The following is an 11,737-nucleotide window of genomic DNA, read 5'->3' as shown; positions in this document are numbered from 1 at the left end:
CGCTGCCCCCCCCCGCCCCCCCGCGCTCTCACCGACGCCCCCGCACCCCCATTCCCACCCTCCCCCCCGCTCCCCCCACCCCGCACCCCAACTCTCAGCCCCATCCCCTCGCCCCCCCCCCCCCCCCCCCCTCCACCCGCTGCCCCCGCCCCCCGCCGCGGCCCCCCCCGCCGCCGCCCCGCCCGGTGATTCACGCCGCCCCGCAGCTTTATAACGCCGCCGGCCCCGCCGCCGCCTCGCAGGCAGCAGGTCCCGGCCCGGCCCGTCCCGTCGCGTCCCGCCGCCCGCCCGGCCATGCCGCTGCGGCTGGCGCTCTGCCTGCTCGCCCTCTGCAGCCCCGCCGCCGCGCACGGTAAGGGCGGGCCCCGGGGGGGGGGGCACCGGGGGGGCACCGGGCAGCCGCTCCGCCGGGGCCGCCCGCCCGCTCCGTCGGGGCCGCCGCGCCGCGGCCCGGCCCCGCCGGCAGGTGCCTGGGGGACCCCCGGCCCGGGGTCAGGGCACCGTTACCGGGCTGACGCTCCCCCTCCCCGCCGGGTGGGCGCGGCGGGGGGGGCCCGTTGTCCCGGGGGGTGCCCCGGGCTCGGCGGTCCCGCCCCGGTGGTCCGGTCTCCGCGCCCGGGGTCCCGCGTCGTGGCGGTGCTGCTGCCCAGCCCCGACATCCCGCACCCCTCCGCGCCCCGGGTGGGGGTCACCGCCAGCCCCCGCACCGCTCCCGGGCGGCTGCCCGCGGGGGGGTCCGTCTGCCCGGCTGGGGGCTGGTAGGGGGGACTGGGGGTGGCGGCGGGTTCGTGGTCTGGGTGCGGGGTTTGGGGCTGGGGGCCCCCCGGTTCGGCAGCCCGTGCCGGCAGCTCTTGGGGGGCTGCGGAGGTGCCCGGGCTCGGTGGCCGTTTCCCCACCGGGGAGCCCTCCCGCCCCCGGGCTGGCCGGGACCCCAGGCCGGGGCTCCAGCGCTGCAGAGCCGTGGGAGCCCCCCCACTGGGGTTGCCACCGTCCCCCTGGCAGGGTCCTGGCCGGCCCTGTCGCCCCGTCCCAGCGCGGCAGGAGCTGTGCTCCCTGGGGGGCAGAGGGTCCGGCTGCCCCGGGGCGCGGGGAGCTCCTGGTGCCGCTGCGGCCCCCGACATCGCACTTGGCATCGCCCCAGCCCGCCCGATTCCACTTGCTGCGCTGCGAGGTCGAGCGCAGGTGCTGGAAGGCCCCGGGCAGGGACAGGTTGTGTGTCCCCCCCGCCAGAGTCCCGGTCCCCCAGCCACGCTGAGGATGGGGGTCCCCAAGAGCCCAGTGCCAGCCCCCTCCAGCCCGCAGCTGCCTGGCTCAGCTTGCGGGGTGGGTGGGCTCCGTCCCCCCTGCCTGAGGCGCATCCCTTGCCAGCATCCCCGCACCCTGGCGCAGCTTGGGGGGGCAGCGGGTGCCCCCCTGCCACCGGCCAGGGGTGCAACCCAGCGACACGTGGGCGGGGGTGCGGGGGTCCGTCCCGGTGGGGTTGCTCTGCGCGTGGCTGTGCCCACGGGCAGCGTGTGGGGCGAGCACGGTCCAAAGCCGGCACACGGCTCCTGGGGAGCTTGGTACCGGGGGGGAGCTGGGGCCACGGGGTGTTGTAGAGGAAAAATGGGATTGAAAGAGCAATTGGACAAATCCACGGGGGGTGGGGGGGTGAACCCACCGCCGGCAGGGCTGTGTTGGCCCCGCTGACGCTTCCAGCGGTGCCCCGGCCGCCGGTCCCCCAGCCCCAGGGTTTGCTCCTCTCCCGGCCGCCCCGCGGAGCGGTCGCTGCCCGCAGCCGGGCCCGGAGCCCCGCGTGCGTTTGGCTGAGCGGGAGGGCGCGGGGGGAGAGGACCCGCACCTGGGGCCCGAGGCGGGCGCTGGCCGCTGCGGAGCGGGGCGATTCCCTGCTGTGGGGGGGGAGCAGCCCCAGCCTGGCACCGGCAGGATCCGGCCCTTCCCCCATCCCTCCCTCGCATCTTTAGCTGTTTAACAAACCTCAAACGCAGCTAACGAGAGCAGAAACCCAAATAAGCGTCAGAAGAGGCTGGTTTGCAGAGGCGGAAATTGCAAAGGAATCACTCACAAAAAAAAAAAAAAGTATAACTGATTCGCTCGTGGGGTGAAGGAACAAACAGGCTTTTGACTCAGAGGGATCCGACGCCGCGGGCTGGCCCCGTCCCAAGGCTGTGTCGAGTGCCCTGTTCTCTGGCCGGTGGCTCGGGATGGTCCCTGCCCAGTGCCGGGGATTGGGCACCCCTCGGCCCCGCGCTGGGGGTCGGGGGGTGGTGGTGGGGGGGCTGGAGCCTCCCCTCGGCAGGGCCGGGCAGGAGTCAGGCAGCGATGCAGGGAGGGCAGGGCAAGGGGTGAGCTTCGAGCCCAAATCCTGGCTCGCTGGCTGGGCATCTCCCAGAGCGTCGGCTGCGGGCGCTGGGATAACTGGTGCGTCCCTGCGGTCCCCGTGCTGGGTTTGGAGCCTGTGGCCAGAGCAGCCGGGCTGCCAGAACCCCGGGGTGTTGGGACGGCAGCGTGGGCACGGAGCTGCTGTGCCGGGAGCCCGCAGGGACGCCTGCGCCGGGACAGCCCCGGTGCCCCAGCAGAGGTGGGAGCCAACACGGAGCCGCTTGAGGTTCCCCGGCTCGTCCCGTGCTGACCCTTCCCAGGCACCGGTGCAGACCCCGCGCGTGGCCCGGCCGCGGCTGGGGTCTCGCTACCCTTGGCACGGCGCAGCGGGGACCCCTCACCCTCCGCCCTCCCCGCAGGTGGGATCTGCTGGCTGCAGCAGGGGAAGGAGGCCAAGTGCACCATGATCCTGAAGACGGGCGTGACGTGGGAGGAATGCTGTGCCAACGGCAACGTGGACGTGGCTTGGTCCAATTACACCTACCCCGGCAACAAGATCAGCCTGCTGGGCTTCCTGGGGCTGGTGACCTGCCACCCCTGCAAAGGTGAGCGCAGCGGCGGGGCGCGAGGGCTGCTGCGGGCTGAGCTCCGCTCCGGGGGTGCTCCGAGCCCCCGGCCCCTCGCCAGGCAGCGCTGTGCGGGATGGCACGGGGACATGGGACCACCAGCGGCGGGGCGGATGCGGCCGTGGGGCCGGGGCTCACGGGACAGCCCCCGTCCCCGGGGGGCTCTCGCTTCGTGCGAGTTGCTGTCGCGCTCTGGAGCGGGACGCCCGACCTGGGCCTGGGCTGGGCAGCCCGAGCGCGAGGAGCCGGGCTGGGGCTCCCCGCTCCCGGGTTAGCTCTGCTGCAGCTGGGGCCGCCAGGCCTGCTCAGAGGGAAACTTGGTAAGCTTTTTTAAGGAAAAAAGATCTATTTCTTCCCCTCCGCTCCCCCTGCCTCCTCCCAGCGTGAGTGTGAAATGGCTTTATGTAACGGGCAGTTCCAGAAGTGGAAACTCTCCAGCTGTGAGTTCCAGCCCCGCCAGATGTTTTGGCGTGCGCCGGAGGCGCGGATCCCCCAGTCGCACTTGCGTGGCCGTGTGAGAACATGCTCGAGGACCTGCTGACCGCAGTGGGCAGGAGCAGGGCTTTGGAAGGTCACGTTGTTATTTGCTTAAAGGGGGGGGGGAAAAGGCTCTTAACAAAACCGCTGCTCCCAGCCCCTCTGCTCCCGCCGGCGCTGCCGCCTCGCTGCTCCGCGGCCCCGTCCTGGTGCAGTCAGGGCTGCACCTGGTGCGGCTGCAGGCTGAGTGAGGTCCTGGCCCTGGCTTTCTGCCCCCTCTCCCGTCACGGGCTTGGTGCCGTGGTGGCCGGGCAGGCTGGCCCTGCTTGGCGTGCTCCGGGACCCTCGCAGGGGCCGGCCGGGGGCACGGCGCTCCCCGTTCCCAGGGATGGGCAGCCCGGTCCCAGGGGTCTGCCCTCACCTCTGCGGGGAGGCTGGGGGACGCGGGGGGCTGCTGGCAGCCACAGACCGCAGCAGGGGCTCTGGCTCCTGGGGGTCGTCGGGGTCTGGGAGCAGGACCTTTGCTGAAACCGCCGGAGAGCCCGGCCGACGCGTATGCTGCAGCTCCCCACGCTGCAGAAGGCCCCTGCCTGTCCCGTCCAGATGGAGCTGGTGCTGCTCCCCACTGGGCTCCAGCGAGCTGGAGGCCTTGGAAAAGGGCGGATGAGGCGAGCGGCGGTCCGGCTCCCTGGGGTCCCGGGGCTGGGAAGGGTTACTCCAGGACAGAGTGGGCTGCAGCCACCAGCCCCGCACGAGACTGAGCTGGCCGGACCCCGGGGGCTCTGCAGTGGGTCTCTGGGGGGGAGGTGAAATTCCTGGCTCCAGCTGCTGGGGACACAGTGTCCCCCCCGGGGACCCGGCACGGTGGGGAGAGCTGGGCTGCGGGGTCGGGGTCATGGGTGGGTGGTCCAGCTGCCTCCCTCCCTCGCTGAGGCAGCCTGGGGGGCCGGACCCTGCCGTGCCAGCCGCGGTGTCCCCGAGTGGAGGGCGACGAGGGTCCCGCTTGCTCCGGTAGCCCTGGGGCCGTGCCCCTCTCTCCTGGGGTGTCCCCCCTGCAGCGTTCCGCAGGGATGGGGTTGGGGCTCAGCCGGCCACTTCCCTTGGACAGGCCCCAGCTATGGGAATCAGGAACCAAACTGGGAAACTGCCTCCCACCAGGGAATTTCCCCTGGGGAGAGCTGGGCCAAGCAGACAGGGAATTTCCCCTTCCTCCTCCTCCCCCTCCCCGCTGTCTCCCCAAGTGACCCCTCTCCCGCGGGGAAATCCCCTGGGTGCCTCCCCACAGCTCCCGGCCCCCGCCCTGTCTGCGGGGCTCCCTCCTGCTCGGGGGACTCCCCGGCTCCGGGAGGTTCTCAGCCCCACGCAGCCTTCCTCCCCGGTGGGTCCCTGCCTCCGGGGCAGCCCCCCACTCCCAGCGCTGCCCCGTCCCGGGGAGCTCGGGGGGCAAAGGGTCCCTTTGGGGCGAGGGCTGTGCGTGCACTTCAGGAGGGGGCAAGGGGCTTCCAGAGCCCCCGTCCCTGCCTCGCTGACCCCTTTGCCTCTCCCCGCGGAGGCAGCTGCCTCCGGGACGGCCCCTGCTCGGAGCCGGTGTCCCCTCTCCGTCCCCATCGGCGTGGGCACGGCCCGGGGCAGCGGCGGGCGCTGGGGGACCCTCTGAGCCTGGTCGGGGGACAAAGTGGCTGCTTGTCTGGGGGTCTGCGCTCGCTGCCGCGTCCCGCTCGCGTTCCAGTCACGGAGCCCGGAGCGAAACAGGGCTGGGTATTGTCTGGGGGGAGCGGCGGTCGCCATTGCCCAGACGACTCGCGAAGCCCGGTTCCTGCGGGAGGAGCTGGGGCCTTGCAGAGAGAGATTTTTTCCATTGCACAAGGAAAAGAAACTTCTCCTTCCAAAAAATGAATACATAGAAATGAGTGAGCTGGTGCGGAGCGGAGGGCCGGGGCTCTGGCTGGGGCGAGCGCTGGAGGATCGCGCGGAGCTGCAGCCAGCGACCCGCTCCTTGGCGGGGCTGAGCAGCCCCAGCTGCTGCGCGGGGCGGCTCGGCGTCAGCCCGTGTGTCGCGACCCGTCGCGGGGCCGGCACCCCGGGGCTGAGGCTCGCCCCGGTCCAGGCGGTGCCGCGTGGCCGTGGCCGTGGGACCGGGCAGGATGGGCCCTGCCATGGTGCGGGGCGGCCGCGTCCTCACGCCCCGCTGCCCTCCGTCCCCAGAGAGCTGCGAGGGGGTGGTCTGCGGCCCCGACAAGGTCTGCAAGATGAAGCACGGGCGTCCCCAGTGCGCCTGTGCCCCCGACTGCTCCAGCCTGCCCCGCAAGCTGCAGGTCTGCGGCTCCGACGGCTACACCTACCGAGACGAGTGCGACCTGCTGACGGCCCGCTGCAGAGACCACCCCGACCTGCAAGTGATGTACCAGGGAAAATGCAAAAGTAGGTCCAGTCGTGCCCCCACGCTGTCCCATCCCATTCCCTGTAGCTCTCGTGCCCCCACCCCATCCCGTCCCCTGTGGCTCTCGTGCCCCCACGCTGTCCCATCCCACCCCATCCCATCCCTGTGGCTCTCGTGCCCCCACGCTGTCCCACCCCATCCCATCCCTGTGGCTCTCGTGCCCCCACGCTGTCCCACCCCCCCCCATCCCATCCCTGTGGCTCTCGTGCCCCCACGCTGTCCCATCCCACCCCATCCCATCCCTGTGGCTCTCGTGCCCCCACGCTGTCCCACCCCACCCCATCCCTGTGGCTCTCGTGCCCCCACGCTGTCCCACCCCACCCCATCCCTGTGGCTCTCGTGCCCCCACGCTGTCCCACCCCACCCCATCCCATCCCTGTGGCTCTCGTGCCCCCACGCTGTCCCATCCCACCCCATCCCTGTGGCTCTTGTGCCCCCACGCTGTCCCACCCCACCCCATCCCATCCCTGTGGCTCTCGTGCCCCCACGCTGTCCCATCCCACCCCATCCCATCCCTGTGGCTCTCGTGCTCCCCGCTCCGCCTGGGACCGATCCAAGCTGCGCCGCGTGGAAGGAGATGAACGGCAGCGCGGGTCCCCGGGCCCACGGCTGCCCTCTCTCCTGGCACACTGCGAGCTGCTTGGCGTGGAGGGGGGGGGTCACCGTGCCATGCTGTGCCCGTCCTACCCCCGGCACCGGCTGCCCCCCGCGCCCCGCAGCTCCGCCGGCACGGCACGGAGGGTCGGCAGCCGGTGCCTGGCGCTGGCTGCGCCCGGGAGGGAGGGTCTGCCCCGGCGCAGGGCGATGCCTGCGGGACCCCGGGCTCTGTGCCGGAGAGCGGCCATCGCTCCGCAGCCAGCCCGGCGCTGGTGGGTGCCAGCAGCCCCCGGCCCGCGGGGCAGTCGCGTCCTCGGCGTTGCCCTCACCGCGCTCCGAGCTGGCACCCGCTCGGCTGGCAGCCACCAGCTGCCCGGCTCACCCCGGCGGGGACATGGCAGCAGGGACGCGGCAGCGGGGCCGGCCGTGGCGCGGCACAGCCCGTCACCGCAGCGGGGGTTTGGCCTCGCCACGGGCTGAGGAATAACAGTCCGTAAAATGTCACTTACAAACGTCAAGGCCCTTTTTTTTTTGTTGTTTTGCTGAAGAGAGCAGCGATCCTCCTGGCCCTGCCAAGAGCTGTCAGGATTATTATGATTATTTTTGCCAGCCCTCCTCTCCGAAATGCGTTGCCTGTCAGGCTCTGGACTGCGCAGGGAAGTGTGAGGCAAGAAATGTGAGCTGGGGGCTGCGGCTGCCAAACCCCCTCCCGTGCGGCAGCGAGCGGGCAGGAGGCGGCCGCCCGGTCACGGTGCCCGGGGAGTGCTGGGGGTCCCGCCGTGCCCCCGCTGCTGCCGTGGGGCTGTGCCGGGGTGGGGGGCTGGGGTCCGTCCGGCTGCGCAGACCCCCAGGGTCTGCTGTGGGATGGGGGGGGGTGCCTGAGCCCCCCGCTCCGCACCAGCCCGGCAGAGCTCTGCGCAGGGCCCGATCCTGTCCCCGCGGGCTCCCGCCGCCCCCCGCACGCCCTCGCTGGGGTGACCCTGCCTGTCCCCTGTCCCCGGGGCGTGCGGCGTGGCGGCTGCCAGCCCGGCTCCCCTGCCAAGGCACCTGCGCGGGGCCGCTCGCCGCAGCCGCGTCCCACCGCGCCGAGCCGGGCTCAGCTCCACGCGCTGGGGCTCGCAGCCGGACGCCAGCTCTCGGCACGTGGTGCGGCTCTGGCCAGGGCCGTGCGGTCCCTCGCACCCGGGACGTCGGCCCCTGCCAGTTCCCGTCCTCGGGAGCAGCGGTGATGGGGGAGCTTGGGACCCCCCCAGCCCCCGGCCCCACTCGGGGACGGGGTCTGCGCTGGGTTTGCCTGGGACGAAGCCTGGGAGCTGCGGGGGGAGGGTGGCCGTCTGCGGGTCACCCCGGCCGGCGAGGCTCAGCCTGGCTGCGTGTGCCCCCCCGCAGAGTCCTGCTCCAGCGTGGTGTGCCCCGGCACCCACACCTGCGTCGTCGACCAGACGGGCAGCGCCCACTGCGTGATGTGCCGCACGGCCCCCTGCCCCGAGCCCACCAGCCTGGACCATGCCCTCTGCGGCAACAACAACGTCACCTATGCCTCGGCGTGCCACCTCCGGCGGGCCACCTGCCACCGCGGCCGCTCCATCGGCGTGCGCCACTACGGGAGCTGCTCGGGTGAGCGGGGCGTCCCGGGGGGGGGTGGCGGGGGCAGCGGGCTCGGACCCCCGGCGCCCGGCTGCCCGTCGCAGCCCGCTCACCGCCTCTCCCCCCTCTCCTGCTCCATTTCCAGCTGCGGGCAGATTCTCCGCAGAGACGGACAGCGTGGAAGAGAACTACGTGTGAACCCTCCCTCGCCGCGAGGCCGCACCGGGAGACAGGGGCATTATGTGTATATTGTACAAACCATATACCTGATATTTATTAAGATAAAAAGATCCTTATTTATACCTGTGTATGTTATGCAGTTGCAAGGAACCCGACTCTCGGTCCTCCCAGCCAGGGAGCAGGGGAGGGGGCTCCCAGCCTGCGTGGCCGGAGCGACGCTGCGAAACGCCGGGGATGCTCCGGTGCCCGGCACGGCTCTGTGCCACCGGCACCGCTCCCGCTGCCCGCAGACCCCTTCCTCGTGGCGGCCGGTGCTGAGGGGCGACCGTGCTGCCGCCGCTGGGCCCCCCGCGTGTCCTTGGCCGGCAGCCCTGGGCCTATTTATTTTTGGATTGAATTCTTGGGACTCTGCTGATGTTTCTGGCCGGGACCTCGAGGTCTAGAGGGAATCTGCGCGTTCCCCTTCCCCGGAGGGGCTCAGCCCCCGCTGCCAGCGGCAGGAAGGGCAGCACAGCGCTGCATCAGATGGGAGATAGATATATTTTTTTATATATATATATATATATATATAAAATATATATATAAGTATGTTATTTTCTCCTAAAGTTTTAGCATGTGTCTGTTAAAACGGATTTCAGTTTAGGTTTTCCCAGGCCGGTTCAGACCAGGCTCCCACCCATGTCCGGAGGGCTGGTGCCATGGTGGCCGGGCAGCGCTGCCCACCACTGGCCCTGGCAGCCCCGGCCGGGGGGCACAACTGTCCCCCCAGGCCTGCTGAGCCCACCGCTGCTGCCAGTGCCCCTGCCCTGCGCCCACCGAGCCCTCCTCACCCCTCCCTGCCCAGACCGCTCTGAAAGCAGCCAGGGGGGAGGGTGCCCGCGGCCCCCGGGCGATGCCAGGGCCGTGCTGGGCGAAGCAGCCGTGCGGTGCCCCGGGACGGTGCTCAGCTCCCGACCCCGCTGCGGAGCCACCGCGGGGAGCAGGGCGCGGTGGAGGGGGACAGGAGCGGGGCCATGGCCCCGAGGACCCCCAGCCCGGCTCCCCCTCGCTCTGTCCGCACCCTCTGTATTTATTTTTACTACTTCTCTCATTTTGTGTGTTGTCACCTGTGTAAATACCATCTCATCTCCGACACTGAGAAGCTATTGCCTTTATATAAATATCATATATATATTATATATATATATAAAAATACCCTATTTTCTATTTTTGTATGGTTGCGTTGCGAGTCCCGCGGCAGACGCCATGGGCACGTTCACATTTCCTATTCGGTATCGTTAGGGGCATTTTACGGCTGTGTTACAATTTGGATTATAATTAAAAAAAGACTCAATGGTGCTGCGGGTCCGGTTTTGTTCGGCTGGTTCTGGGGCCGGGAGGCGGCCGCGCTGGGCAGAGGGGTGGGGGGCCCTGGGCAGGAGACCCCCCGGCAGCAGGTGAGGAGCTCGGCCCCGCGCCCTGGCTGCCTTGGCTTCGGCTCCGTCTTGGGGGGCTTCCAGCCCGGCCAGGCTGCTCTCTGCAGCGGGAGGAAGGGGGAGAGCGGGGAAGAGCAGCCAGCGGTGCAGATAAATCTGTTCCCAATATCAGGCCGTGCCGTGAGGGTCTGGTATTTCACAAAACAATTCCTGCCGTTAATTGGGTCCTGATGCGCGATGCTTCCCTGGCAGCAGCCTGCGGCTTGGCCCTCCCCGCTCAACGGCAGCCGCTGCCGGTCCCCCCTCGGCTGCACACCCTGCGCCGGGGGCAGGCACAGTGCAGCCCCCAGACCCTGCCGAGCCCACGCTGAGCCCTCCCCGGCCGGTTCCTGGCTCAGGACCCACGCGTGGATGGGCTCCAGCACGGCCCCGACAGCAGCAGGGAGCTCCCAGGGCCAGGCTGGCCCTGACAGAGACCCCCTGAACCCCCCTAGACCTGGGAGGGGTTTACACGGGGGAAACTGAGGCACCGTGAAGCGGTGATCGGGGACAAGGCTTCGCTCCTGCCCAGCGCCCGCAGCCGTCCCCGTGTCCCGGAGGGTGCGGAGCATCGCGCAGGGTCCAGCCCAGGCTGCAGCCCGGGTTGAAGCCGGGGGTCTCGGAGCTGCGCTGAGCCGGGCAGCAGCATCTCAGCCAGGGCAGGAGCGGGGTGGGGCTCCTGCAGCCCCCCCTCTGCCCACCCAGCTCGGCAGTGCCCCGTCTTTTGGGGACGGGGGTGAAGGAGCTGCCAAAGCGCTCCCCAGGACTTTCCCCGGCGCCGGCGTTCGCCGCGTGTGGTGTGTGTGGCCCGGGATTCTCCGCAGCCCGCCCGCGGAGCCTTCCTCCCCGCGGCAGCTCGCCATCCTCCGCCTGCCCCGGCCGGAGGGTTTGGCCCCGAAGCCCTTGGCTGCTGCCCCGTGCCAAGCCCGTGGGCACGGGCTGCGGCGGCGACGACGTCAGCGTCCGTCGATGAGCGGGAGATTTCGGCTTCCAAAACACGGCCGTGAGTCAGGCGGCTCCTTCCCGCCGGTTTTTGGGTGGTCTGGGACGAGCCGGGACAGGCGCCGGCTCTCCGGGCGTCCTGGCAGCGCGCGGCAGCCCCGGGGCTGGCAGCCCTGCCCCGGTGTCCCGGGGGGGGGGTCTGCCCCACGCCGCCGCGCTGCCAGCCCCCGGGGTCCGGGCTGCCTCGGGGGCTGGCGGCCTGGCAGGGACCCGTCCTGCTGGGTGTCCCCAAGGCCACCGGTGCCCACGGCTGCGTCCCCCTGACCCCGTCCACAGCCCCGGCCGGGAGCCAGGGTTGTGACCGGAGCGGACGGGGCCGCGTGCGCGCGGAGGGGCAGCCACAGCCCCTGGCCCCCCCCCCCCAGCGTGGGGACCCCGGGGAGCCTTCGGGACCCCTCTCGGCGCACTGCGCTGCCGCAGCCATCGCGTCCCGGCCGTCGCCCCGCGGGCAGCGGGCCGGGCTGCGCCAGATGCTGCGGCCTCCGGCGGGGTCCCTGGGATGGGGTGGGGTGGGATGGGATGGGGTGGGATGGGGTGGGATGGGATGGGATGGGGTGGAATGGGATGGGATGGGGTGGGATGGGATGAGATGGGGTGGGATGGGATGGGATGGGATGGGGTGGGATGGATGGTATGGGGTGGGATGGGATGGGATGGGATGAGATGGGGTGGGATGCGGTGGGATGGGATGGGATGGATGGGATGGGATGGGGTGGGGTGGGATGGGGTGGGATGGGATGGGATGGGATGCGGTGGGATGGGATGGGATGGATGGGATGGGATGGGGTGGGGTGGGATGGGGTGGGATGGGATGGGGTGGGATGCGGTGGGATGGGATGGGATGGATGGGATGGGATGGGGTGGGGTGGGATGGGGTGGGATGGGATGGGGTGGGAAGGGGTGGGATGGGATGGGATGGGATGGGATGGGATGGGATGGGGTGGGATGGGGCGGATGGGATGGGATGGGATGGGATGGGATGGGATGGGATGGGATGGGATGGGATGGGATGGGATGGATGGGGTGGGATGGGATGGGATGGGATGGGGTGG

The 11,737-nt window shown here is 70.8% G+C and overlaps 1 protein-coding gene across 1 annotated transcript; it reads left to right on the top strand.

Moving 5' to 3' along the window:
• Window positions 1-252: 252 nt before the first annotated feature.
• FSTL3 (follistatin like 3) lies at window positions 253-8,350 on the top strand. The gene is made up of 5 exons (XM_075444244.1): window positions 253-352; window positions 2,742-2,927; window positions 5,631-5,846; window positions 7,852-8,079; window positions 8,195-8,350. The coding sequence occupies exons 1-5, from the start codon at window positions 295-297 to the stop codon at window positions 8,245-8,247; spliced, it is 741 nt and encodes a 246-aa protein (XP_075300359.1). The 5' UTR covers window positions 253-294; the 3' UTR covers window positions 8,248-8,350.
• Window positions 8,351-11,737: the final 3,387 nt, after the last annotated feature.

This window comes from Opisthocomus hoazin, chromosome 27 (assembly GCF_030867145.1).
Source record: "Opisthocomus hoazin isolate bOpiHoa1 chromosome 27, bOpiHoa1.hap1, whole genome shotgun sequence".
NCBI lineage: Eukaryota > Metazoa > Chordata > Aves > Opisthocomiformes > Opisthocomidae > Opisthocomus > Opisthocomus hoazin.
This window is presented reverse-complemented; position numbering and strand designations above follow the sequence as displayed.

Coding starts and splice junctions, on each gene's coding strand:
- FSTL3 (XM_075444244.1), top strand. CDS start 295: ATGCCGCTGCGGCTGGCGCTCTGCCTGCTCGCCCTCTGCAGCCCCGCC. Junction 2,928..5,630: donor GACCTGCCACCCCTGCAAAG/GTGAGCGCAGCG, acceptor CTCCGTCCCCAG/AGAGCTGCGAGGGGGTGGTC. Junction 5,847..7,851: donor GTACCAGGGAAAATGCAAAA/GTAGGTCCAGTC, acceptor GCCCCCCCGCAG/AGTCCTGCTCCAGCGTGGTG.